This window comes from Sciurus vulgaris (genome assembly GCF_902686455.1).
Source record: "Sciurus vulgaris genome assembly, chromosome: 12".
Classification (NCBI taxonomy): Eukaryota; Metazoa; Chordata; class Mammalia; order Rodentia; family Sciuridae; genus Sciurus; species Sciurus vulgaris.
Window position 1 is genome coordinate 111,264,948 of NC_136473.1, and position 27,995 is coordinate 111,292,942.

At 57.5% G+C, this 27,995-nt stretch overlaps 1 protein-coding gene across 5 annotated transcripts; it reads left to right on the forward strand.

Moving 5' to 3' along the window:
- The first annotated feature begins 489 nt into the window (after nt 1-489).
- Nucleotides 490-27,895, forward strand: GPR161 (G protein-coupled receptor 161). Of its 5 annotated transcripts, none has more exons than XM_079108099.1 (6): nt 490-544; nt 11,841-12,258; nt 18,089-18,813; nt 23,833-23,937; nt 24,981-25,100; nt 26,834-27,895. In XM_079108099.1, the coding sequence occupies exons 2-6, from the start codon at nt 11,885-11,887 to the stop codon at nt 27,097-27,099; spliced, it is 1,590 nt and encodes a 529-aa protein (XP_078964225.1). In that variant the 5' UTR covers nt 490-544; nt 11,841-11,884; the 3' UTR covers nt 27,100-27,895. The 5 variants fall into 5 exon arrangements, with proteins under 5 accessions (XP_078964225.1, XP_078964224.1, XP_078964226.1 ...); XM_079108098.1 differs by lacking the exon at nt 490-544 and adding an exon at nt 563-721; XM_079108100.1 differs by lacking the exon at nt 490-544 and adding an exon at nt 914-1,483 and having other exon boundaries at nt 26,837-27,895.
- Nucleotides 27,896-27,995: the final 100 nt, after the last annotated feature.

Sequence of the window (27,995 nt, forward strand, 5' to 3'; positions counted from 1 at the left end):
ACTAGGGAGTTCAGAATAAATGTCTGAGGCCCTCTTGAGAACTGCCTGCTTTGAGCTCTTCAAGCATCTGGCTTGCTGGGTGACCTAGACTTTAAAAGGAGTTCTGCTCCAGCTTCTGACCAAATAAAGCATCTATCCCACAGGAACAGTAAGGCATCCGTTTACTTTTTTTCCTCCTGATTATCTCATTTGTCCCTGAAACACTCCGAGTGTTTGGCAGGTGCCAGATAGTAAATTATTTTTCTAACTAGTGCCTCAGTGGTCCAATAATAATAAGGAAGCAGCTCCCACGGATGGTATTAATCTGGAGACAAGAGAATAATTAAGCGTTTATTAAAGCAGGCGGATTCCAGGGGAATGTCAACCCTGCTCTAAGCAGGCATCCGGTTTTTGCTGGAGCTCAGCGGACTGGGCTTTATAACTTCGTAACTGAACTGTTTTGCTGCCTGTTTGTTTTTGATTTTTTTTCCCCCATAGCAGCCGTGCTGCTGGCTTCGGCTTCTCATCCCCTTAAGGCTGATGCAGGGGAAACGCAGGGAAGCGGGTGAGGAAGGGGAGAACACGGGAAGGCGCCCCGCGCATCTCTGCGCAGGCCCTTCGGTGGGGAGGCAGCCCCCGCGCACCGCCGCCTCCGGCCCGGCCGCCCGCCGGCTGGCCCCTGCGCTGTGTCCCCGGGTCGGTGCCCCGCGACGCTCGCACCGGCCGGCGGGATGACCGGGAGGTGAGCGGCGGCGATGCCCGCGTGCAGGCAGAGCCCGGAGGACGGAGTGCGCGCCGCGGGAGTGCAGAGCGCCGTCCGGGCGGCGGCGCCGGGCGCGGGCCGAGCGGGGCGGGCCGAGAGGCCGGCGGGGCTGGCGGGACCGGGCGGGCGGGCGGGAGACAAAGAGCGGCGCGCGGGGCGGCGCCCGCAAAGTTGCCGGCCTGCGCGGGGCCGGGCCGCGGCGCGGCGGGCGGGCGGAGCGAGGCGGCCGGCGGGCTGAAACCCGAAACCTGCAGTCGGAGCGCGGCCGGAGCAGGAAGCGGCGGCGGCGAGGCGGCAGGCGGCGGGCCCGGGCGGCCGCGGCGGCTGCTCGGTGAGCGCGGGCCGGGCCCCAGGCCGCCGGGACGCCGCGGGCCGAGCGCGCCGCCAGGCGAGGGTCCCGCGCCCCTCGCTCGCCGCTGCCCCCGCGGCTCCTCCGCGCCCCCTCGGCGGCGGGAGGCTGTCCCCCGGCGGCGCCGGGCTGGAGCTCTTTGTGGGGAGGTCCCGGGGGCGCGCCCCTCCCGGGCCAGGCGCTTCCCAAGCGCACCCCACTCTGCCGGGTGCAGCCCGCCGTTTCTCCGGCGCCTCCCGGGCCCCTCGCGAGCCCCCCGCGAAGGGCGAGCGTCGGTGCGCGCCTGGGACTCGGCGGAGGAGGGCCGCGCCCCCGGGGCCCAGGGGCTCCACGCTCCGGGACCGGGTGGGGGGCGAGGCGGCCACGGCCCTCGGTGGGACCCGCGAGGACAGGTGAGCACCCTTCCCCGGCTCGGGACTCGGGGGCGCTGTGTCCCCGAGCCTGGGCGGGGGGCGCGCCCAGAAGTCGCCCGGAGCCGGGGTGGACGCCTCTGCCCCTCAGATCAGCCAGCGCGAGATTCGGTTGGTTTGGGGGTTCGGGGAGCCCTTAACTCCCGCACGACCTTTGGGCTAAGCCGTGTGGGGTGCGAACCAGTGCTGGGGAGCTGGGATGATCGCTTGCGCTTCGGATCGGCCAGCGCACCAGTGACCACGCAGTCGGGCGTTGGCACCGCTCCACAGCTCAGTTTTAAGGCTGTATTTTTTGTTATTGTACCTTTCATCCCTTTTGCAAAGTGCTTTCAACAGCCGGTCCTTTGATTCTCTCCGCTGCGAGGTAGGGAGGTGGTGCGAGTTTGGAGGGCTCTGTCCAGTGAGGACACTGATCGGGCCAGCCAATCTCAGCGGCAGGAGGCTGCTGGAGGACCCGCATCCCTGCGCCTCTTCCTGGTAGAGCCGGCAGCCCATGCAGCCTGGCCTCCTCTCCCAGTGAGCTGGGCCTCCACAGGAGCTCTGGAGAGATAGGTGTTTCCCCTGTAACGCATTTCACCGCGGCCACTGGGAGCAGGTGGAGGCCCACGGGCCGCACCGACAGGGCTCTTCAGCCAGCGGCAACTGGGACGCTGGCCATGGCCTCCGTCACTTCTTCCAGGGGGCCCCTCTTCCTGTGCTAGTCCGTCCATCTTGTTCCATACCTGGAAGGTGCTGAAAAGCACTTTCTTCTCCAACTTTTTGATTCAATCACAGGACAGCCCTGTGACCTCTGACTTGCCATTAGCTCTTTAGTGGGTGAGGAAGCTGAGACTCAGAAGGAGTCTGCCAGCTTGTCCTTGAGGTCAGGACCTTTGGGCAATGCTTTACTAGCCTTCTGGTGCCACATTGCTGGGGGCGGGGAGGGTGGACCTAGAATTCAGAGGTTCTCCTTGCCCTCTTTTGAAATTAAATCCAAGGCCTTAAAGTACCCAAAATCCATCTCCCGCTCTGGGAGTGCTCTGCGCCAGGCAGGACACCCAGGGATCAGAGAGGCCAGCGTCCCCATCTGGGTTGTGGAACACAGAATGGGCTGAACTGGAACTGACCTAAGGGCGCTGAAGGAGGTAGAGTTCTGTGGTGTACCCCTCCACCAGTAGGTAGTGGGGGGTGGGCAGGAGGCTGGGCAGGCTCTCCACAGGCCCTCTACCCAAGCAGCTTGGGTGCCCCTAGACTCTGGGCACATTGTTGCCTGCTCTGAGTTTTGGAAAAACTGCAAAAAAGTTCCGTATTTTGAAATATGTCAACTGACTCAGAGCATTCTTAAGAAGGTAACAGGGTGACTGAACTCTATGTGCGGCTGGTGGTGGCCCACAGATTGCCAGTCTGCAACTCTGTGCCATCTTTGGAAGCACTTTCTTTCTGAACTACAGTGAAGCCTGACTGGAGGGAAGGAATGGTGTCTTCATGCTCTTCTTCTTTAAGAACAAAAAAGAAAATCACCGACTCAGAGGTAGCCATCAGCTCTGCTGCGGTGTGGAGGAAGGGCTGACCTCGTGGCTCAATTCTTTATTTTATTTTATTTTGTAACCTGGGGATGCTCTACCACTGAGCTACACCCACAGCTCTAAATTTTGTTTTGAGACAGGTTCTCACTAAATTTCCCAGGCTGGCTTTGGACTTGCAATCCTCTTGCTTCTAGCTCCTGAGTTAATGGGATTACAGGTGTGCAGCACCATGCCTGGCTAGATAGGACATAATAAAATAATATTATCTTCATTTCTAACTGTGGGACCAACCTGAATATATTGAATAGACTTTTAAAAATATATAAATGGGGCACATATATAATAATGCCCTGTGGTTTGCTTTTTCAATTTAGCAATATGACTTGGAAGTCTTTCAGTATCAATAACAGATATATTTCATTCTTTTTAATGGCTACATTGTATTTCATAGTATGGATTCACTATAATTTATTTTTAGCTCTTAGATTGTTTACTGCTTCATCTGTCTTTGTATCATTATTTGTGTGCATACCTGAGGACTCTTTCTGGGTAGAAAATGTTTTTAGAAGTTGAATTGGTCTGTTGAAGAGAATGAACATTTAAGCAGAATTATCTTTATTTATCAATGCCTTAGAGATTGTGCAGAAAAAGAAATTTAATCAATTAGTGTATTTATTTTAGTTAACTTGTTTGGAGATAGTATATTTGAAAGGTAAACCTTCAAAGCTTATGAAAGGTAACATCTCCCTACCATTCCTGGTCACCAGCCCTCTGTTTTCCTTTTGGGATACAATTAATTTTGTGAGCTTTTGTCTGTTCTTTCAGAGGGAATCCATGCACCTACAGGGGAAAAAAAAGTCTATTTCGTTTTTTCCATTTTTCAATAATAGACTTTTAGAAGCTTCATGGTCTTGGAGACCATTCCGTATCAGTTATGTGCATTTTAAAGACTGATAGATTCTTCTGAGTTTACTCTTTTAAAACAATCTTAAGTCATTTTTACTTGCTCTAATTGCTCATTCAAATAATTTTTCTCTTTTTCTGTTGAATTGTTTGTAATTTCATCAATTTGTGAGGCTTTTTCTGAATTTTGACTTTTAGCCTTCCTTCTGTTAGTAAGTCTTGCTTTCTGTGTCTTCAGTTTGCCTGTTGCAACCCTTGATGGTGCAGAACTATTGAACTGAAATTTTTTAAAGCATTTTTTTTTTTTTAGATGTTGATGGACCTTTATTTTATTCATTCATTTTTGCGCGGTGCTGAGGATCAAGCCCAGTGCCTCATACATGCTAGGCAAGTGCTCTACCACCGAGCCACAACCCCAGCCCCAGGACTATTGAATTTTTATGGTGTTAAATCTATGTCCTTTTTCTTTGTGGCTTCGGGTTTTCTGCTTGTTTGGGGAAGCCTCCTGTTTCCAGTTTTCCTATATTAAAACTTCCTTAATTTGCGCTTGCTCTGTGCTGCCCTTGCTTTTCTCCATTTAAAAATATCCTGAACTGCTGCTGCTTCCCTTTCCCTTTTGTCAGTTTCCCTCTCTCTGCAAGAGCAGGGGGATGGCTTTGCTCTGCCCGTGGCCTCTTTAGCCAGTGTTTTCTCTGACTTCTCAGGGATGCTTTTAGCAAGTCTTAAGATGCGTCTCCCCAGCAAGCAGAGCGGAAGCGAGGGTGGGGCTGGCCAGCTGGCCACGTGCAGGTCGGAGGTGGAGAGCAGCAGGGAGTGCTGGAGGCCCGGAATGGTGGGGTGCAGGCGCGGGGCTCAGGGCATGGCCAGCAGACACGTCCTGCAGGTGTGGGGTGTGGCAGCGGGTCAGCCTGGGAACCATCAGTCTGGCAGGAGTGGGGAGGGCAGATTGAGTGGGGGAGGAAATAATGAGATGAGATGGAAAGGCCTAGCGATGGTGCAGGAAGAGGGCGCTCTGAGCTGGGCAGTGGCGGTGGGCACAAGGTTCTGAGTTAGACTTTGGTGACGGCCTGGATATCTGGGACAGGGGATGGACCAGACCAACGTTTATTCGGTCATACCCTTTCTCTCATTCAACACTAGCGAGTCTGCTGCAAATTCATGACACTGCAGGGTTCGTTAATTCACCCAAGGTCACACAGAAAGTGTCAGTCAGGGCCTTAGTCCTGCCAGGGTCACCTGGCAAGAGCAGTCCAGGACATCCTATTGTGTGTCTGGAGAGACCGGTGGTTGGTGATGCCTTTTCTGGGGTAGAGAAGAGCGTGAAGAATAGCATGTCGGGAAGGTAGAAGCAGAGACGCCAGATCCCGCTTTGTCTAAGTTTCGTCCAGGTGCCAGGTGGGTGGACTTGACTCTGGGGCACTGAAGTGTTGCCCAGGCTGTTGATGAAGAGTTTGGAGCCATTGGGGTTTCATGGGCTGAGCGAGGGAGCTATGGAGAGATGAGGGAATTTCATGAGAAAGGACTCAACTCAGATGGACAAAGCAAACAGGAACGTTACTGGCCGTGTCGCACAGGGCTCCAGCACCTTGGCTTGTGGTGTGGGTGCAGGGTTCAAGTGCTTTCCTTAGACTCAGGTTCCTGCCTCCTCTGGGTCAGCCTTCCTGATGCTCCGTGTCGTGACCCCTGGCAGCTCAGGCCCTCCCCTACGGAGGCAAGGGAAACGGCAGGTCACAGTCCACTGGAAGAGGGGCACGTGGTCCATTAGGCCCCTCAGCTCTGCCCCAGTGAGAGGGAGTTGGATGAGGCCGATGGGAGGCAGAGGTCACGTGTCCATGTCGACCAAGGCGGTGGTGGATGGGTGGGCCTCTCCAGAGGAGATGCAGGGGCCATACCAGAAATGGGGAAGCTGCTGAGCTGTGGCAGAGTCCTCTGAGGGTCAGCAGGGAAGACAGCAATGGTGGCAGGATGCTTGGCAGGTCAGTAAGCGGAGGAGTGCAGGAGGGAGAGCAGGCTGGGGCCCGAGGGGAGACCCAGAGAGCAAGCGCAGCCCAGGCGTCAGCCGCTGCTGAGAGCCAAGGGCGACCGCGGGTTTGGTCTTTATTCTGAACCTGGCCAGGACCACCTTCTAGAGCTTCCTGGCCGGGTGAGGGCAGAGGTGCGTCTTCGCTCTGGTAGCTCATGTCCCTCCTTGGCTTCCGTCTCGCCCGTGGAATGACTCCAGTGGAAAGAGTTACCTGGAGGCCTCCCTCAGCTCTGGGACGCGGGCGTCTCTGAGGAGGTTCCTGTGCCTTAGTCACTTCTTCCCACCTGACCAAGCCTCCGCCTCGACCGGGGCTATGCAGGGGCCTCTGGCACTGGTGTGTCCCCAACTCCAGGCTGGCCTGTGTGCTTCTCACCCAGCAGCAGTGTGTGCAGTTAGAGCAGAAAAGTGGCTTCCCATCCACCAGCCAGGGTGTCTAACTCCTCCCACTTTCCTGCTGTCTTTAAGGCAGAACATTCTGGCCTCAGGGCCTTTGCAAGGGCCCTTTCTCAGCCTGAAGGTCCCTTGCAACATTCTCTGGTCTCCATTCAGAGGCTCCCTCCTGAGAGCCTCCCCTGACTGTCCACTCCCAACCTGCTCACCCAGGCCCCCTCTCCTTACCCTGTGCTGTCGGTTGGATGGGGTTTGTCCCCTGAGGGTTCACTGTGAAGAGCTTGGTCCCTGGTGGGTTGATGTTCAGAGGTGGTGAGGACCCTCAGGGCGTGCCCCTGGAAGTCATCGAGGTAGTTCTTGTGGGACCCCAGGCTGTTCCCTTGAGAGTGAGTTGTTATAAAAGAGCAAGCCCGACCCCGCCCAGTGCTTCTACTTCTTGTCTCATCATGTCATCTCTTCCTCTCACATGTGTTTCCACCATGATGTGACACAGTCAGGGGGCCCCAAATCAAAGCCAAATGCCTTGTTGTTTGGAATTTCCAGCCTCCAAAACTGTGAGCTAAAACCCCCTTTTCTTTGTAAAGTACCCAACCTCGGGTATTTCATTATAGCAACAGAAAACAGACTAATACACCTGTTTTATTTTCCTTCATATTACCTACTAACCTGGAGTTATTTTGCATTTTTATCGTTTACTTCCTGCCTGTGTCCTCTCTCACTAAACATAAGCTTTGGCTTGTCTTGCTCCATGCCGAGCCCCAGTTGTAGAGTGGAGCTGAGCAGATTTTTGGGGTCGTTCAGTGAGGACTGAGAATGGGAAAGATAACTGGAAGATACGAGGGTGGGAGGGTCCAGAAACCAGTGGCAGTGTGGCTGTAATGAGGAGGGAGGGCGGGACTCCCGTGTTCCTCCTGCATCTGTCTCAGGATGGCCGTCAGAGCACATACTCAGAATAAGCCATTTAAAAGTGATACTGTAACTTACAGGAGTCTGGGCTTGGGCCCATGTGCTTGGCTGCGTGAGGATGATGAACAGGGCGACTGCCACCGGCAAAAGCCAGTCGCAGGGTGGTCAGCCTCCCTGTGTGGGCGGTCTCAGCCCGGCTTTTGGCCAGCCTCCACCTCCGCCTGCCTCCATGGAGCCTGTGTGTGCCTTTGTGTATGGAAGGGACTGTTTTGTTTTCCTTGATGTGTTCGCCGAGGGTTTACAGTAAAGTGTCGCTCCTGTGGAACAGGGTTTTTCAGTCTCCGCGCCAGCGACCCTCAGCTGGCCTGTGCACTGTTGGATGTTTAGCAGCCCTGCCCCTGAGCTGTGTGACAAGCAAGAGCATTTCCGGTCATTTCCTAATGCCCCCGGGATGGGCTGGATGGTTATCTGGAATCTTCTGTTGGGACGCTCCCTGGCCACCCTGATCTTCACGGATGTCACTTGACTTTTCCTGCTGAATAAGGAGGAGATTTACTGTCTCGGGAAGGGGTTGTGGGACAAAGCCAGCAGGGGACACCAGCCCCACGGGCACAGGTGCAGGTTTCTTGGGAAGCTGGCCCATGGTGCCTGTGACCTGCCTCAGCTCGGGAAGGAAGCGCTTCTCTCCATCAGCCTCAGTCTTGGGGCCCTGAGCCCTGCTGGAGGCCCGGGAGCTTCCATTTGCCATCTCCTCCCGTTCCATCCAGTTAAGTGACCAAGAGAAGCTTCTTTGGCTTTAATTAAAATTTGAAGTGGAAAAAAAAAAATAATTGAGTTTTCTTTCCGTGCCTTCAGCAACTTGCTGAAACACGTTGCGGTTTCTCTCCCGAGAGCTGCTCTCTAACTGCTTTTATCTACATTAGCTCAGGCGCCTCCTGGCAGTCCTGCAAGGGCGCTGATTCCGTCTTTTGAGGCTCAGAGAGGTTAAGAGACACTCACAAGGTCACGTGGAATTCAGGTCTGGCTTTGGTGAAGATTCCAGAGCCCGCGTTCTTCTACTGACAGACGGTCAGGTTGAAGTGCACGAAAGTGTGCAGGGGCAACAGGAAATCTTCATTTTCTCAGCACACAAAGTGCTGTTGGGAATTCAGAAGGGTAACCGAGGAAGCATTTGTGGACATCTGGAAGGGAAAACAAGCATCCTCACCCAAAATAAAAACTTGCACTGTGAGAAGACAAGCTTCTCTGAAGGAATGAGTAAAACGTGAAAGAGAAAGTGTAGCCAGCAGGGGTAGTAAGGGACGTAGCAGGGCAGAATGTTCTAGAAAGTCTTCTTCAGAGTTTAGGTCTTCACGTGGACTTTGGGCTGATGTTATTGGAATAGGTGACAAGGAGGTGGGTGGCCCAGGACCGGGAATGGCCTATGTTGGCGACCAAGCTTTCGTAGGCCCGCAGATCCTCTCTTGCCTTTTTGGTCTTCTGAACTGGAGAAGACGCTTAATTACGGAGAGAGGCCGTGAATCAAGGGCAGTGTAAGAAACGAAGCTTCCAGGGAGCATCTGCGTGCAGCTGGCAAGTGGGTCATGTCTTTGGACGGTGCTCGCCCCTCGGTCGGGAAAGCCTCCCACAGCAACCACCGCCCGCCGTCTGGGAACTTCTGCTTAGAGGACGTGCAGGGTGATCCACAGGGGGACTAGACCAGCGGGACCGAGACAGCCCAGGTGGTGACGCCCTCCTTCCCCGTGTGTGCTGCCCCACAAGGGGCAGGGAGAGTCCTCACTGCTGCTGTGCTTTGGAAGCCCTTCTAAAGGCCCAGCTTGGGGTGCCGCTGGGAGGTGGGAGCCCTGTAGGAGGTGGGGCCTGGTGTGAGGAAGTGAGGCCATCGGGGGCGTGCCCTTCAAAGGGAGCCTTTCTGCTCCAGCCCCTTCCTGTCTCTCCTTGGCTTCCTGGCCACCGTGAATGAACAGGTCACATGAGCTCTTGCCAAGGCGTCCTGTGCTGCCTCAGGCCTGGAGCCACAGGGCCCAGGGACCATGGACTGGAACTCCTGACTGTCAGCCAAAATAAACCTTGTTAAGTGTGTTAACCCAAGAATTTGTTACATCAGCAGAACACTGTCTTCTAAATTTTGATTTCAGTTCTACAGCATCTTAGTTTCTCTCCTTTGTGCCTTGAATATACTTTATACTTCTGTACTCGTGATTTTTGAAGGAATTCTTTACAAATTAGAATGATTAGTCCTTTATCTGTGATGTAAGTTGCAAATGTTTTCTGTCATTTTTTTCAGTTGTCTGTTTTTCTAACCACCCTCTTACCACCTGTGCAAGCTAACTCAGGAGTAATATGCTTATGTGAAAAGCTTTATTTTGAGCACCAATTAATAATTTACTTCTAAGAGCCCACAAAGTTCAAAACTGGCCAATTAAAGATAAAAACCAGGAACAACTTTCAAAGACATGGGTAGGCAGTGCACTTATGGAGTCTATTCATGGCACAAAGCTGGAGTAACTAAGAAGTTGTATAACCGAAATCAACATTCAGAATATTTTAACAGCCTGGCAATAAAATTTAGTAGAAATAATGTTTTGTACTTAGGCTTAAAAACATTAATTCCATATGTTCAAGATGGGGGACATCTGCCTTCACAGAAATTCATGCATACATTAATTTTGGGTTTTAGTAGACCACACACTTACATAAACCCAACAGGGTGGTACCGTAGCTATAAGAAACACTTTCTTAGGGTGACATTTGGAAGGAGATCATCCTAATCATGGAGAAAATGGCCCCTTTGGACCTACACTGACCAGGCCACAAAAAATATTTGCAACTTACATCACAGGTAAAGGACTCGTCATCTGTTTCAGATCAGGACCTCACATCAGGAGGGCCAGGATCTCTGTAAGCAGGCACCAGTGGGCTGAGTGGTGAGGTAGGAGGGTCCCCTGGGAACTGGGTGGCCCATCTGAGCAGGGAGGCCACTGTGTGGTCAGCCTGGAGCAGCCTAGTCGGGCTATGGCCGCAGCAGGTGGGCTGACTGCAAGGGGAGGTTCCAGCAGGCCTGTGACCCCTGCAGGGGCGGCCTGGCTTCTTCCCCTGTGGGCTCCTGTGGCTGTGGATGTGGGACAGGGCCACAGGCCACCAGGAAGGGGGCTGTCCTGTGGCTGTGTGGAGGCGGTTTGAGCCTGGGTTCTGTCGTCTGGCTCCCAGACAGTCTTTGCTTCTTTCTGATGTCTTCTGTTCTTGGAGAAGGAGAGCAGGTGGGGAAAGGGGGATTTTTTGGCTGACTAAAGTCAGTGAAAAGTGGTGGAGAAGCTTGAGTTTGTAGGATGTCACCCCAGGACGCGTGAGCCTTGAGTTTTCCCCAGGACCCTGAGCCAGTCTCTGAGAGCAGAGACTGCACCTTGCCGTGGTTTGTGGGCTGACACCTCGGGTGGGGCCTCTACCTACCTGCCTGCAGTTAGTGCTGATCCTCGCCCTCCCTCCCCGTGGCCGAGGAGAGCAGCCAGCATCCCATACGGACTGTACTTGATTAACCCCTGCTCGGGGAACTCGGCATCCTTCCTGTTGTAACCTTGCTGTCAAACTCTAATGTCTGCAGGAATCGGCTGGGGGTGGGGCTAACGTGCAGACTCCCAGGCTGTACCTCATCTCCAGGACCAGAATCTGCAGGGTGGCACCTAAGAATTGGCTTTCTGAACAGGCGCTTCCTTTGAACTGGCACTTAAGCACACTGAAGGTTCTGAATCACTGACTGTGGAAATGGATAGGGCAGCTGTGTTCGTCTTCTTTCTATTACTTTAATGAAATACTTGAGATAATCAACTTATAAGGAAAAGTGGTCTGGGACTGGGGCTGTAGTTCTGTGGTGAAACCCTTGCCTAGTGCACACTGAGGCCCTGGGTATGATCCCCAGCACTGCAGAAAAGAGAGCCGGGCACACTGGCACATGCCCTGTCCAACTTCCTGCTGTCCATGTGTGCTGCCCTTTGTCGTGTCAAGCTCCCAGCAATTTGGGAGGCTGCAACAGGAGGATAGTGAGACCCTGTCTCAAAATAAAAAATAAAAGGGCTGGGGATATAGCTCAGTAAAGCACCCCTGGGTTAGACACCCAGTACCAAAGAAAAGAAAAGAGCGGGGAAGTTTATCAAAGTTTATCTTGGCTCTCAGTTTTGGAGGTTCCGGTCCATGGTCACTGTGCCCACTACTTTTGGACCTGTGTCAAGGCATACCATGGTGGAGCAGAGATGCTCACCTCATGGCAGTCGGGGAAGTGAAAGATAAAGAGACTGGGGTCCCACAGTCCCCTTCCAGGGTACATCCCAATGACCTGGAACCTCCCATTGGGCCCCGCCTCCTGAAGACTGCTCTTTTCCCAGTAGCACCAAGTGGAGGCCAAGCCTTTAGCATGTGGGCCTTTGGGACACTGCAGACCCAAATTTTGGGCTAGAGGAGAAGTCATTCAAATCCCGGAATGAGCTGCACACAGGGGACAGACAGTGCTCGGGGAGGCTGGCTGGGGAGGCTGGCTGGGTGACGGCTGCCTCGTGCAAGCTGCAGAAGATGTGGTCTGATGAGGCCTTCCCGTCCCTGTCCTGTCTTGTTTCTGCAGTTGTCCAGCATGCGCTGTCCACCGCAGGCTGAGGTGCACTGACCATGAGCTTCAACTCCTCCCTCGGCCACAGGAAGGAGCTGAGCAACCTCACGGTGGAGGAGGGTGGGGCGGGGGGCAGTGGCGTCCCTGAGTTCGTGGCCATCGTCGTCATCTCCGTGTTTGTCTGCCTGGGCAACCTGGTGGTCGTGGTCACCTTGTACAAGAAGTCCTACCTCCTCACCCTCAGCAACAAGTTCGTCTTCAGCCTCACCCTGTCCAACTTCCTGCTGTCTGTCTTGGTGCTGCCCTTCGTGGTGACGAGCGCCGTGCGCAGGCGATGGATCTTCGGCGTGGTCTGGTGCAACTTCTCCGCCCTGCTCTACCTGCTCATCAGCTCGGCCAGCATGCTCACCCTGGGAGTCATTGCCATCGACCGGTAAGCTCGAGTCCCGGCTTACGGAGGGGCGGGTCTCTGGTCCTGTGTCAGACTCCCGGGTCCCCGGGCGGAGGGCGAGCAAGCCGAGCTCTGCCCCTCTTTGAGCTCCTGACCCAGAGACCCTCCGGTCCACTTGCCTGGGTTTCCTAGATCATCATCGTTTGGATTGACGACAGCCACGTATGTGCTGTGTGCACCACATCGTCCAGGCCTGCAGCAGGGGACCGTCCGGTTTGTGCAGTGTATTCTGTGATGTCTGCACAGCGATGAGATTGCTGGGACTGGTCCTCAGGATGTGGCCCTGTTTTTAAGTGATGCATGACTGCAGTTTTTCTCTAAAGGTTCCATTGCTTCAAAAAAAAAAAAAAAGCTAAGCCGGGCCTAGCAGCCTCTGACTCTCTTTTTCCACGTGATGACAGACTGAGGGAGGGAGGTGTCAGCAGGGCGGGCTCTGGGACTCCTGGCTCGCTGCTCTTTCCTCCCCACACAGGCCTGCTGGGTCTCACTTCGTCTTGGCCCAGGAGCCCAGGCGGAGGCCCCCCACTCCTTCACAGTGCAGGACAGGAGGGGCAGCAAGGGACGGAGGCCATGTAGACAGTGGCCTTCAGGCCCAGCTGCTCTGCGCTGGGCTCTGCTGGGCCTGCGGGTGCTGGCAGAGGTGCCGTGCAGGTCCCCGGCCATGGCATGAGTCTCCGGCTGCTCCTTAGGATTTTCCGGTGGTCCCTGCACTCCCGGCAGGTGAGGCTGGGCCTTCATGGAGGCTGAGGGCAGCTCAAGGGCTGTGCAATTTGGTCAGTGGTAGGCCAGGCCAAGTGTCATGGGTGCCAAGTGCCCGGGCTCGCTCTGCACCCTCGGGTGTTGAGTGGTGCGAGGCGGTGGGACAGCCCGTCTGGAGCACAGGACTCCCCTGGGCCCGGGCTGGCATCCTGTGGGCCCACTGTGTGCAGAGGGTGCAGGATGGAGAGGACTTCCATCCAGAGGACTGTGTCGGCTTTTCCCAGTGATAAAACTAATTCAGAAAATGTGAAGAATGAAAGAACACCCACCATCTAACCGCCGGGAGCCGTCACCCTCTGTTTCCTGTGTATTCGCCCCAGCTGGTTTTGGATGTACCTGGTGAATGTTGAATAGGCTTCGCACACGGTTTGGTGGCCTGCTTGTCACCTGCTGTGGTCTGCAGCTTCCTTGGGGGCTGGGATGCTCCCTGGGGTGTGACGCTCCATCCCATGCTTGGCTGTGACTTTGAGATCCTGTGACTGGCTCCGAGGTGTCATGGCTTGCCCTTCTGAGGGGTGTGTCCCTTGGATGGCCACATTGTCAGGAATATAGACTGTGCTTTCCAGACTCGGTGCAGGAAGGTCAGTGGCCCTCCAGAAAGCTGCCTACATGCTCTCAGCGGCCGTTGCCATGTGGCGTTGCAAGGAGACGGCGGAGGCCCATCGGCAGTGGGAGGAATACGGTCTCACGGTTTTACTTTCTGTTTTTAAAATATCACTAAGTTTTGAACATCGCTCCCGGGCCCAGCAGCTCAGGGGCAGCGGTGGGACGGGCCTCGGGTCCTCTGGCAGAGCCGGCTGGCGGTGGCCGCTCAGTGAAGGTGAGCTCCGTGGCTCTGGTGCTCCGTGGCTCTGGGTCAGCTCAGGTGAGATACGGCTTCTCCTGGCCAGCGCCCAGTCCTCCCATCTGGCCACCGTAGCACAGCCTGGACGCCAGGTCGCCTTGGCAGGGCCTAGTCTCCTGCGCTGGGAGTTTTTGCCAGATGTCTACTGGGGGCCCGACACCCAGTCTGGAGGGGTAGGATGAGGCACGAGCAGCTCACGGGCCTGGCCCACCGGGGGCAGTTCCGTGGCAGAGGCAGATCTGCGTGTGCCTGGGCTCGTGAGACACAGTGACCCTGCAGACCAACTGTGCTGCTGGCAGGCGGGCTGTGAGAGCCTGGACGGTGGCCCTGGAGCTGACCCTGAACAGCATGTGGGACTACACAGATGGACTAGCATCCAGGGACGCGCGTCGGGGAGGCAGATGGGCGAACAAGTGACCTTGGAACAGTGTGTGAAGTGGACTCACACAGGGCGGGTCCGGCTCTGAGAACGCAGGGGATGGCAGTGCGGTGGGTGGGGCGGCAGAGGCCGGTGGCGCTGGACACGGCAGTCAGCCCACTGCGCTGTCTTCAGGCGCCTCGGCCTCCAGCCTGGCCAGCCACCAGTCGGTGCTGCACCTGGAAGACCCCCTTACTCCGGTCAGCCTGCCTGACCTCTGGAGATTGCCGCATCCTGCAAGCACAGCATGGGCACACTGGCTTCGGCCAGGTCTTGGTGACTGACACGCACAGTGCCTCCCACGAGATGCGGGTCCTGGACATTTTACAGCAGATGTAATTTGTCTGTCACTGTCGGTCACAAATCGACTGGACAAGCTGAGGTTCTCCTGTGCTGTGTGTGGGAAAGAGGGAGCAGCAGGAGAAGGCCAGGGAGGAGGCAGAGGGAAGGAGCTGGGCACAGTGGGGGACGGCAGGCCAGGGAACTGGGCGGAGGCAGGGCGTGGAGGAGGAGAGGGGCTGCGCCCACCGTCACCACGGGCTCCAGGGCTGACGCTCTGCTGCGTGGACGTTTGCTCAGCTATTCTCCATGGCGACCCTTTTGGCCCACATTTTCCTGATGAGCAGAGTCAGGGTCTGCCCAGGATCACAGACTGTTGGGTGGCTTCCCTGGTCCTGAGATGCCTAACCTGTACGGTCAGTCAGTCCTCGAAGCCACCAGGCCAGTGCTGCCAATCACACAACCAGGCAAGCCCAGGCCTCTCAATCTCAGTGCTGTTGACTTTTATTATTGTTGCTGTTGTTTTCAATTGTGCAGTACTGGGGATTGGGCCTGCTGATTTTGAGCCAGGTCCTTCTTCATATGAGGTGCTCTCTGGTCATTGCAGGACGTCACAGCTTCCTGACCTCTGCTCCCAGGTGTGACTGCAGAACCTCCTAGACATTGCCAAACATGCCATCCTGTCCTGCTGAACCATTCCCAGCTGAGAATCCTAGTGAATGGAATCCCCCAGGACCAGGGTGCCATCCCAGCACTGAGGAAGGAAGGGCGGGAGGAAGGCAGTAAGAAAAAGAAAGAAACCCATCCGGGTAGTTGGACAGATGGGCCACAGAGAGCAGAGGCCGCTGGCTGCAGTGGGAGGCACCACTTAAATGTCATTGTCCCAGACCAACCAGTGGCAGCGGCAGCCGGAGCCAGCCCAACCGCAGGGTCACTGTGAGCAAGCCCTTGCTGCCAGTGTGTGGCGGGTGGTCACCTGGAGCTGAGCCGAGATGCGCCAGGGCTGCCGGGGTGCCAGGGCCTTCCACCCGACACTGTGGTCCATGAAACTCCTGTTCTCAAACAGTAGGTAATGAGGACAGCCGCCTCGGCAGGGTGAAGGTCACTGCTGTTGGAACCTCGTCCAGGGAGGTTGAGGGCTGCCCCCGGAGCTGGCCTCCGTGCTCTGCCAGCTGTGCGTGAGCTCGCTGGTGGGACAGGGGGCTGTGGCCGTGTGGCTGTGTGGGCCACACAGCTGGAGCACTTGGCCCCTCACAGCTTTTCATGACATCCTGAAGGTCTCTTTTGGGTCTGAAGGGCCACGTGCAGGCTTGTGTCTAACCGCGCGTAGTCCGAGAAAGACTGAGAGTCTCGGGGGGAGTTCCGAGCTTGGGAAGCGCAGAAAGCCCTCTCCTGGGGCCTGTGTCGGCCCAGGGGCGTCAGGACTTGCTTTCCTTCCTTTTTTCTTTGAGTTTACAGGAGCTTCAGTTTAAAATGGAGTTTCCAGTCTGTGGTTCAGAACACAGGAACCCAGTTTTTGGAGGGAAGATGGGCAATGTCCCTTACCTTGACTGAGTTGTAGATACTTGCACTCCAGTGCATGTGAACCCCTCTCCAAATCAGAACTGAAAGCAAAGTGGCCCCAGGCGTGTGGCTCCTCAGGGGCCAGGCAAGAAACTTGTCCTGCTCTGTGGGAGCTGCCCGTGGCTGGACCTCACCGCGAGTGCCCTCGGAGCCTGGCTGGATGGTGGTGACTGCAGCCGTGCGGGGCCAGCTGGGACAGCGTGGAGAGGACTGCTTGTTGACCGTGATTATTTTCATGACTACAGAGTGGGCTTGGTCGCAGGAGCCAGGACAGTTAGCCTGCAGCAGCCCGGTCCCCCACACCCAGCAGACACCCCGGTGTCCTGAGGCCCCACTGTGTGCAGAGGGGAAGTCTCGGGCTATGTCTCCCGAGAAGTGAAGGAGAGCTTCCTGGAGGTACCCCGGCCCACCCTAGCAGACCCCCCTTCCACTTGCCTGGGTGTCGGCCCGCAGGTCGGTGTCTCAGCTGGGCACTCGGCAGCGGAGAGGACGCATATCTGCTTGAGTCACCCCAGGGCTCAGAGGTCCACTGTCCCTGAGGGTCATGGGAGGGGGGGGGGACAGGCGAGAGCAGTCCTCGGCCTCACTGCCTTCGGCCTCTCATGGCCCTGCACCATCCACTTGGGGGTGGGCCTGGCTGGGAGGTGGGCATGGAGGTTCTGCTTCCTGCTCATGAAGGAGGCACCTCGGCCCTGAGGGGCTGAGCCAGCCTGCCGGGGGCACAGCTGGCAGAAGCAGAGCCGTTGCCAAGGCACGCGCCTCTGCCGGGCAGCCACAGCAGGGTCCTCTCCCCAGGCAGGTGTTGGCCTGAATCACGGCTTGAGATCAGAGCAGCCCCAGGCGTACCATTCACACACAGAGGCAGCCTCTCCGGGAGGCATGTGGCACTTCAGCTCTGGTGCCCAAGGGTGATGCAGGAAGGCGATGCTGGCGGAGGTGCCTCATGGGTAATCTGGTGGTGTACCTGGTCACTAAAGCATCCTGCCTCTATGGGCAGCATTGGCATGGCCACTGCTGTCCCCTGTCCACTCATGGAAGCAGCGTTGCCTCACAGGGAATGTCTGGGCGGGGGTACTTACAATCCTGAGGTCTAAGTTCCCTCCCATCCCCGGTTAAAGGCCAGTCCGGGGCGAGGTCTAGCAGGCCGTCTGGGCCCTGACCCCTGCCTGCTGGCTGGGTCTTGCGCCGGCCTCTGGACAGTCTGCCCTTCCTTACGAAGCGGCTCGGCTTGCCCTTCCACCTCGGCACCAGCCCAGGCTGGGTCAGTGTCCCCACCCTTCAAGCCTGGGTCTTGAGTGAAGCCTGCACGGCTGTCTGGCTTGGGGTCTGCTGATTGGAGTAGCACCATTCCTACCCCCTCCGCTGGGGAGCCGTGCCACGGGGCCCTACCCCTGGACCGTGGCTGTGGAACAAGGTGGCTTGCCAGGCTCAGCTCACGTGTGTTGGGGACCACAGTCAGGGGGCATGGGTTTCTTCTGCATGTCGGGGGGCTATTTCCTTTCTCTTCACTGTCCTTGCCTGTGGCAGGAGGGCCACAGACCCGCAACTCACAGCTGGGAGGGTCTCGGCCTGGCCTTTCCCACCCCGGCCCCACCTGCTGCATGTCTGCCTGCCCCACGTGTCACCTGTATGTCCAGGACACACACGGAGGCTTTCAGGGAATGTCCACTGAGCCATGTCCCGAGACCTCCCTCGGGTTCTTTAAGACCCCTCTGCAAACGGATCTAAATGGATCACCAGCAGCAGCAGCAGATGCACGACCCTCGGGGCCCCTGCAGAGGCTCAGGGTGACTGAGTGGGATATGCTGTGCCCACCTGGAAGCAGCAACCGCCTGCCCTTGCTGAAGGTCCTGCAGCGCCATGACCAGCCTGCAGCTCTGGGAGGGCTGGAGGGCCAGGGGTGAGCCCGGGGCCCTAACGCTCTGTCCTGCCTCTGCCCCTCTTTCTAGCTATTACGCCGTCCTGTACCCGATGGTGTACCCCATGAAGATCACGGGGAACCGCGCGGTGCTGGCCCTCCTCTACATCTGGCTGCACTCGCTGGTCGGCTGCCTGCCTCCCCTGTTCGGGTGGTCGTCGGTGGAGTTTGACGAGTTCAAGTGGATGTGTGTGGCCGCCTGGCACCGGGAGCCCGGCTACACGGCCTTCTGGCAGATCTGGTGTGCCCTGTTCCCCTTCCTGGTCATGCTGGTGTGCTACGGCTTCATCTTCCGCGTAGCCAGGGTCAAGGCGCGCAAGGTGCACTGTGGCACGGTGGTCATCGCGGAAGAGGACGCCCGCAGGGGCGGGAGGAAGAACTCCAGCACCTCCACCTCGTCCTCGGGCAGCAGGAGGAATGCCTTCCAGGGCGTGGTCTACTCAGCCAACCAGTGCAAGGCCCTCATCACCATCCTGGTGGTCATCGGCGCCTTCATGGTCACCTGGGGTCCCTACATGGTGGTCATCACCTCCGAGGCCCTCTGGGGGAAGAACTATGTCTCCCCAACCCTGGAGACCTGGGCCACGTGGCTGTCCTTTACCAGTGCCGTCTGCCACCCGCTGATCTATGGACTCTGGAACAAGACTGTCCGCAGGGAGCTCCTGGGCATGTGCTTTGGGGACCGGTACTACCGCGAGCCGTTCGTGCAGCGGCAGAGGACCTCCAGGATCTTCAGCATCTCCAACAGAATCACAGGTAACGGGGACCTCCCAGCGGGCAGGGTGTCGGGGTCTCCTCAGCTGCTCTGGCCGTGGTGGGTGGGTGTTCTGAGGACTGTGGCCTCGCCTCCGGGCTCAAAGCACGAATGTCCTGTGGGGAAGGAGCACAGCAGCACCCCTGGGATTGCCCGCACCTTCTCAGGAGGCAGCAGCTCAAGGCCTTGCCACCCAGGCCGCCAGCGTCGGTTCAAAAGTGTCAGGCTGGGGACACCGACGCAGCAGTCTGTTTTCCAAGGGCCGGCTGGGCCCTGTCTCTGGAGAGCAGGGCTCCAGCCTGCACAGGCCGCCCTCCCCGCGCCTCCCTTCCTGGCTCCCCAGCTGGCGGCTCATCCGCTGTCCCTCCTCGAGCACACCCAGAGCCCCCTCCCAGGCCAGGGGTCTCTTCACATGGTCCCCGACACTCTGGGAGGTCTCATGCCCGGCCTCAGCCCTTCACTTGGACATTGCCATGGAGACCGAGGCTGCCCCTCCCTCTGCCAGCTGACTGGGAATCGTCTCACCACGCTCCATGAGACCCAGAGGAAGCACCAGCGCCAGGGGTCCGATTTTCCTTTTAATCTTGAAATAATTTTAGACTTACAGGAGGGTTGGAAAAACAGTACAGAGCTTCCGCAGCCCAGATCAACCCAGGGCGGGTGCGTGGGGGGCAGGCGCTCTCCCACCTGCGGAGCGCGTCCTCACAGTCAGGGAGAGGCTGGTGCACGGGCAGGAACGTGGGGGTGGTGGCTCCTCCTGGCCAGGGCAAGCGGCCAGCCTGTCCTGCTCTGGCCGCGCCGCCTGGACCCTGGGTGGGGCACTCTTCTCTGGTGGTTCTGTTAATCACCCTTTCTCCTCCAGCGGCTCTTAGCACCCACTGGTGGCTCTCGTTCTGAGGGGACAGCTGGGGGAGGTTCAGGACCATGTCTGAGAGAGGCCCACCTGGCCCGGCCCTGGAGGATCCCAAGGGTGCAGTTCAGACTGTGGGTCTAACCTCCTGCCAGATGACGTCGGGTACCTCGTCAATCAGCTAGTTAATTTCCCCTCATGAAATAGAGGGGTCACCACTTCCCCTCAAGAGGGAGAAAGAAATAATGACTCCTGATTGCCACGGACACTCAGTGGCAGAGGTGACAGGGAGCTTCCCATGTGGCAGTGCCACACCCAGCACACAGATGCATTTTGTGGCCTTTTTCGAGGGTTGTTCCTAGAAAGAGGAAGGAAGTTCGAGATTTTTTATTTTAGTCATGGGAGAAGAACACCTCCCTGTGTCCTAGTGTTTCCCCCAGTGAGCGCCCACCCTGCCCCTCACGTCCATCTGTCCAGCGGAACTTGTGAGCCAGAGGACACCCGTGACTTCCTTTCACTGATTGCACACAGTCACTGGTCTCCTAGGCAAAACGAATGGGTTTTCTACTCCAGCAAACTTGAGAATGAGCAGGGAGGCAGTAGAGACTGAGAACGAGGAGGAAGGGCAGACGGCACAAAGGAGCCTCTGCTCTTTGGCCAGATTCCAGGGGCCACACTGGCGACCGTCCTGGAAGGGTCCCGAGGCTCCGGAGGGAGCAGGCGGAGAGCAGCCAGGTGGCCAGTTGGCAGCCGGGGCGGCCGGCGCATCTCCCTCCTGGGAATGCTGTCTTCTGGGAGCTTGGGTTGAAGAGCTTGTGGATGAGGGTTCTGGCATTCTTCAGATGCAGGACCCTGGGAGTCCCCTTGGTTCCTCCCGGAAGGGTCTGATGGCAGGAGGAGTTGGGGAACGAGGCAGGGTGCAGCCTGTCCTGGCCTCACCCCTGCGCTGGCCATGCAGGACCCTGGTCCTGTCCGGGGCAGGCTTCGGCCCGCAGCCATCCCTGAACTTCTGCAGTGAACCTGCCTCTGGGCCCCTCATTCCTGTAGGAAAGGATGGGGAGATTCATTCCAGAGTCAGCAAGAAAGGCCTGGGGCTCCGTCTTTGTTTTGCAGGTCTTCCTTTGCAGGGTGCCTGGAAAGCTTTCTCCAGTGGGGGGACAGGTCCCTTCAAGCAGCGCAAAGGCAGAAGCACATTCTGCAGGCCCGGAGCTCCCGCCCACTGGGATGCCCCACGAGACCGCGGCCCCTCAGGCATGGCAGGTCTCAGCCATCAGTGGCTTCTGAATCTCTCATTTCTGTTTGCCTCAAGCAGAAGCTTTCCCTGGAGTGCCACCTGCTGCCAGGTCACCAGACCTTCTGCTTGTGGGGTCAGCAGCATGTTCCAAGAGGCCTCACCTTGGAGTCGGGGTGTCTGGGCCTCCCTCCCAGAGGCTGTCTGCCTCACAGTGGGTGGGTCAGCCTGGGTGGACCTTGGCTTCTGGTGGTGAAAGATGTGCTCCACGCTGGCCTGTGACCTTAGGCTGCTAAGCCACAAATCTGAAGCTGGCAGATGGCCACTGGCAGGCAGAGGGACGAGGGGGCTCTTCCCTTGCACCAGACCTGCTCCAGCCAGACCCCAGTCCTGAGAGTGTGACCTGGTGTCGCATGCGTCTTGCTGACTAGGAGCCGGTTGGCAAGTTAACTCATTTTCTTACGCTTCGCACAGGCATCGCATGTCACTTCAAACCGCTCCCAACCCCCTTCTAGTGCTGAACCCAGAGCGCGCTCCCTGCCACGCTCCAGCGAGGAGCTGTTGGGGCTCCTCCTCTGCCGGGGGCCCAGGCTGCCTGTAGATTGGGCATAGCCGTGGTGTGCTTATCCGTCTGTGTCTAAGCTGGGATTTCCCACGACCCGTTACACCTGGACAGAGTGCTGGCACCAGGGGCTGTGCTCCAGGCCTTGTGGCTGCAAAGCTCCCATTGGCTGCCTCATTCACACAGAGGGAGATGCCCCACACCAGGTCCTCGAGGAGCCTGGGCTGGAGGGAGAGGAGGGCGACCTGGAGCCTTTGACTCGCCTCCCTGCTTTTCTGAGTAGCTTTCCGGTGGCACCTCCAGGTCTTTCGGTTCCTGCTTCACCCTGGAATCCTGCCGTTGTATCAGCTTCTAGAAGGATCAGTAGCTTGTACTCACCACGTGCTCCTGGGGAGTCACAAACCCCAAGGCCTGTCCCAGTGTGCTTTTTTTTTAAGGGGTTGGATTGGGCCCAGAAGATGTGGCGTTGTTTCATGTAAAAAGTTGCAGGGTAACTGAACTTTATAAACAGACCGGAGTACCACCTGGCTGCCCTGATTCCAGATCTTTCAACCCAACCACAATGGTCTGGCACAGATGATTCCTCCCACTTCTGGACACCAAGGCGTGTTCCTGGTGTTTGCCATGGCCTCAGAGATGGTGTCCAAAACCCACTGTGGCTTCCACCATCCCAGCTGGCAGGGGCCCTGCAGGCCGCTCTGCACGCCAGGCCTCCCACTGAACACAGCCATGTTCTGCACCAAGACCCTGGAGGAGTGGCCAGGCGCAGGGGAGGTGCTCGGGATGTCCTCTGGCCCCAGCCCTGTAACCAGTGCCCAGAGAAGGGGAAAGCAAAGGGACAACTTCTTGTGGGGCTCCCAAAGACAACAAAAAGGAAGTCCTGAGGGAAGCTTGCTAGAACTGCCTGCCATTCCTTGGCCATCACCATTTTCTCCCCGGCTCCAGGGAAGAAAGGAAAGAGTACATTTTATGACCTTGAACCCTCAGAAGCACTAGGACGAAATTAGAGAGGAGTGCATGGTAGAATACAGGAGTGTCTTTTATGGTAGATTGTTGTCTTAGTCCGTTTTCTGCTGCAGTAACAAAATACCTGAGATCAGGTAATTTATAATGGACAAAGATGATTCTGCAGTCTGGGAGACCCAGGGGCATGGTGTCCTCATCTGGGAAGGCCCTCTGTGCTGTGTCCTACCGTGCTGTGTCATGTGGAAGGGCAGGAGCCGAGAGCACGTGGCCACACTCACTTTTCCACCTGAGGTAGCCCATCCTGAGGTAGCTTGCCCGCTTGTGCAGTGCGAGGCTAATCCGTTCCTCAGGCCCGCCTCCCAGCACTGCTGCCCGGGGTGAAGTCTCCACCATGGGCTTTGGGGACACATGCAAACCAGCACTGACTCATCTGCTGGACAAGAGGGCTTCCTGGGGGATCTCAGGAGTCTGACCTTTGTCTTCCATTTTACTTTCTTAGAGCTTTTCTGTCCATGTTCCTTTCTGATAACTCCAGCTCTTTCCTATGGATCCTTTGTTTTCTCACCGTGTGGGGGTCCCAGACCTGGTCTTTTCCTTAAGCTCCTTGAACTGCCTCCTCAGGTCCATTCCCCAAACCACCTGTGTCTTCTGTGCTGGTGCCTTTCCTCAGATCCGTGGTCCTCACCTGGCCCTTCAGGTAGCGTGAGTGCAGGGCGGCCCAGCAGGCCACCTCCCAGGGCACAGTTCTTTAGCTTCACCCTAGTTCTTCTAGGGTGCAGGCGGTGGAGCAGACTCTTCCCCTGCTTTCCAGGCTGCTTGGTGTCCTGTGTCATCCCTGCCCCCAGATGTCTCCAAGGCATCTGAGGCCCCTGGTTCATGGTCCACCACCTCCTGCCCACTCTGGCGTTTGGGCACTGAAAGTGAGGGTGAGGACTGAGCGACTTGGGGGAAGCCAGCCCAGCCTCAGGTGCCCAAGCCCAGCCAAGGGACTAGGCGCCTCTGCCTAGTCCTGCCCTGCCAGCCTCAGTTCCCGTCCCTGGGTCAGTGTCCTTATCCTTATCCGCATGTCCCCAGCTTCTCAACATCCTCTCCCCCTCTGGGCTTTAAGCCTCTAAAAATCCCCTTTTGTATTCAAGCAGGATTTCAGGAGGGGAACAGGGGTCTGTAGCCTGCAGGGTCCTGCAGGCTGACCGCTCACCTCAGGTGCCCACCTGCCTCACTGTCGGTCTCCCCTGAGACCTCTGAGGCCTGCCATGGTGGGGTGGGACAGGGGCAGCACGGGACGGGGAGCAGCTGCGTCCTCTCGGGTGGAGAGCAAGTTTTGCCAGTGAGGCTGGGCAGAGCCATGTGGGTTGGCCACCGGTCACTATGTGCGGGAGCTGCTGCTGTCACTCGCCCATGTTGCTTTTCAGACCTGGGCCTGTCCCCACACCTCACGGCACTCATGGCGGGTGGACAGCCCCTGGGGCACAGCAGCAGCACAGGAGACACTGGTTTCAGCTGCTCCCGGGACTCAGGTAAGCACAGCATTCTGCTTCTGGTCCCCGGCTGCTCCTCTGTGAGGAGGCAGCTCTGGTCCCACTCTCCTGCAGAGAGGTGTCATCTGGGCCCAAAGTGTCTGAGAAGTTGATTCAAAAGGTAATTTGTTACCTGATTTCTAATAACCACTGGCCGAGGGCCTGGAGTTGCCTGCCCGTCCCTGATCTCCCGCTGGCCAGTGCAAGCTGTGCTCTCTTAGGCAGCTGCTGGATCTCGTGAACCCAAGGTCCCCCACTTAGCAAATGGGGGCAGCATCCCCTGTATCAAGGGCGTCTGTCCCTGGCCTGGAGGCAGCCCCCCCAGCGAGCTCTGCAGCCTCGTCGTCCGTGGTCTGCCATGCCCGCGGCCTGGGAGAAGCCTGTGCTCCCCAAAGGAGCAGCACCTCCCAGACCCGGGGCCATGTTTCACTGAGCTCCCGCCAGGGAGGAGCTCCTGCACCCACTTCCCTGCCCACCCTGGGTGCGTGCCGCCAGCCTGCACTGGAACTCTGGGCCTGGTGAGCACCTCCTCACACGGGCTGCCAGTGTCTCCAAGGGGCCATTGAAGAGGCCAGGCCTGGCCACGCCTGGCACCCATCCCGATGGGGCGCAAAGGGGCAGTGCCACGCCCGGAGCAGCGGCCTGGGCAGCAGTGTTCCACTCGCAGCTCCAAAAACATCCTTCTTCTCAGAAGAATTTCGATTCCCAACCAACTTTACGCTTGCGGGTCTCCGTGTTTAGGTAGCACATGTCTCAACTCTGGTGACAGACGTTCACAGGGAAGCAGGTCACTCAGAAGGCCCTGCCCACCCACCTTGCCTGCCGCGCCTCCCAGCTGGCAGATGTGGGCCCGTGTGTGGTGGTGGTGACTGCCCGGGAGGAGATGCCACAGCTTCTGTGGGAAGGAAGCGCCCGCGGGCTGTGCAGGTCCAGGATGGAGTGACACTGGGCAGCGGGGGTGCTGCAGGGCAGGTTTGGGAGCGGGAGGAGCAAGGGGAGGGGCCCTGGCGTGCTGCTCCAGTGCGGGGCTCCCTTCATCGCAGGAACGGATGTGATGCTGCTGGAGGACTGCGCCTCGGAGGACGCCCCGCCTGCCCACTGCACCTGCCCGCCCAAGAGGAGGAGCTCGGTGACGTTCGAGGACGAGGTGGAGCAGATCAAAGGTGGGTGACGGGAGGGAGCCCCCACATGCCAGGGCCCCTCACCTGTGTCCCACCCATGACTCCCAGCCCCGCTGGACTCACTGGAGTCTGCAGGCCCCCAGCTCAGCAAGCAGCCTCTAGGACTGGGAGAGCCGCCGTCCCACTCCAGGCAAGCAGCCCAGATCCTGGCTTCCCTTGCCCACGGGATGGCGGCTGGGTGAACAGGGTCCCTCTTTCCCTGTGGGTGTGTGCTGTTGCCCCTGTGACCTAGCCCGCTAGGATGGCTGCTTCCAGTTGGCCCCAAGCGTAGAAGCCAAAGTGCCACCTGATCGTTGCCCTCGATGCTGGGGTCCTGCAGGAAGTGCCTGCCGTACCCCATCCCTCCACTTTCCTCCACCTGTACCCCTGTGGCTCTGGAACTTGGCATGAGCTTCCCTACAGATGTGCTGAGTACAAGAACGACAAAGGAGCCACCCGGCTGGCCACACATTTCAGCATCCCTGCCTGAGCCGCGAGGACAGCCCCCAGGCCGGCTGGCTGTGGTGGAGAGCTGGGCCTGAAGGTTGAGGCTCCAGGAAGGTGGGCCCAGCAGAGCTGTCGTACATGATTGCCTTCTACTTTCTCTCTACATGATTAATTCCCACTCTGACTTCAGAGTGAGCCAGAGGTGACCATGCAGGACAGAGAGGAGGGTTCCTAACCACCCACTCCCCTGACAAGGCGGGTTCGAGAGCGGCTCTTGGGCTTTAGAGTGATTATTTTCACAGAAATGATCAGTGGACCCCATTCCGCCCCTGCCCACCCAGGGCCGTGCCTGCCCCTTCATAGCTGAGGCCTGGGAGAGCGCCTCTGGAAGCACCTCTGCAGGTCTGAGAGAGCGAGGTGCTGGCGGGGGACACCATGACGGGCAGGGAGGGCGACCCGTGCCTCTTGTCTCTTCCTCCCAGAGAGCAGGATGCATGCTGGTACCACGACCCACTCCTGGATCCCAGCAACTGAGGAGGCTGAGGCAGGAGAATGGAAAGCTTGAGGCCAGCTCAGCAATTTAATGAGAACTCATGTGAGACCTTGTCTCAAAATGAAAATTAAATGGATGTAGCTCAGTGGTGGGCCCACTGAGTTTGATCCCTAGTCCTAATAAAAAGAGGGGGATGTGTAGGTTGCTTGCTCTTTAGGAAATGTGAGGACAAACTGTTCCCCAAAATAACCAGAGAAAATAGGCAGTGCATCTGTGATAATAAGGCAAGGGGTGTGAAATCGAAGAGCCACCTCCCTCCCTGTCCTGTTGATTTCATTCGCCAGTGGTCCTAGTCCTGGGTGGAGTGCCTGAATATCTCTCCTCGCCCTCGGGTCCCCATGACTTAAGGAAGCTCTGAGCAGTGTGAGAGGAGAGCTGGCATTTGGGTCTCTGGTGGTCACAGCCACCTATGGTATTCTGATCCAGAGATTTGGAAGAGCAGAAAACTCTTCAAAGATGGCTCAGCATCTTAAAAGGAATTCACTCAGTTACCCCAGAGACCCTACAAAGAGTACTACTCTTTACAGATGAGGAACCAAAGCTAGACTCAGTAACTTCTAAGAGTTTCTGGGCAGTAAGTTGGGGAGTCCAGGATCTAAGCCAGGGAATCTGGCTTCAGGCCCACGAGCCACCCCAGGATGCCTCCCCTGCCCAGGGCAGGGCAGCAGCCACAGTCTCTGCAGGGTAGTCATTGGTCCTGGCTCCTCTGCTAACCTCCTCTCTGCCTTCTCCCCAGAAGCTGCCAAGAACTCCATTCTCCATGTGAAAGCTGAAGTACACAAGTCCTTGGACAGCTACGCAGCCAGCTTGGCCAGAGCCATTGAGGCTGAGGCCAAAATCAACTTATTTGGGGAGGAGGCTTTGCCGGGCCTTTTGTTCCCAGCACGGACTACTCCAGGGGCTGGCCCTGGGGGCCGTCGAGGCAGCAGAGCCCTTGCGAGTCAGAGGCTGCAGCTGCAGAGCATTGAAGAGGGGAATATTTTAGCTGCAGAAGAGAGATGAGGGCCTCAGGGCGGACTGGGCTGGATGGAGCCAGGGATGCTGGCCTCGGAAGGAGCCCCACGCCATCTGTGCCAGAGCCTGGAACAGGTCACCAGACACCGGGAAGGAAGCAGCTGGTGTGCGCTTGCAGGGCTGAGGATGGTGGCTGTGGGAGACCGTGTGCAGGTGCTCCTGGGTCCCAGCGATGAACCAGAGGCATCCAAGTACACAAGGGCAGGTGGAGTGTGGCATGCAGGAGGAGCAGGCCTCGGAAGACCACCACCCGGGCCCTCTCCTCTTCACAACCTGTACCAGGAGTCCAGCCACTGTCCCAGATGCCGGGGCACGTGGCCCGGTGCGGCTGAGGGCAGCAAGGCGCTTGACCTGTGAGCCCATCCTGGGCTCTGTGGGCTCTAGGCAGGCAACACGGGCTGGCCACTGGTACCAAATAGCCCACAGGGAGCGCCTGGGAGCAGAGTCCTGGGCAGGACCTGGCCCACAGGCTGCCAGGACACCTGCCACCTCTTCACTGGCAGATTCTTTGGTATTTCAAAACAAGGGCAAAACCACTATAAATAAGCCAGAAAGGGCAGGTACCAGGTGTTTCGCCTCCAGAATTCAGAAACAAGCAAACAACACATCTGGTGAGGGCAGGTCTGCATCCCACCGAGGCTGACTAGGGAGGTGAACAAGCAGCTGGGAAACACTTGGTGGACAGACTGCCCGTCCTGTGCTCTGTGAAGAGGGCCGGCCTCGAGGCCACAGGGGACACTTCTGGAGCAAGTTACTGTTACTGCAGTCCCGGGCACCCCAGGATAGAAAGGTTGCATCCTGGGTCCTGGGCCCAGCTCTGCCTTTGTCCCCACAGGTCATTTGGGACACCATGTTCCCTCTCGACATCATTTGTAAAATGGGAA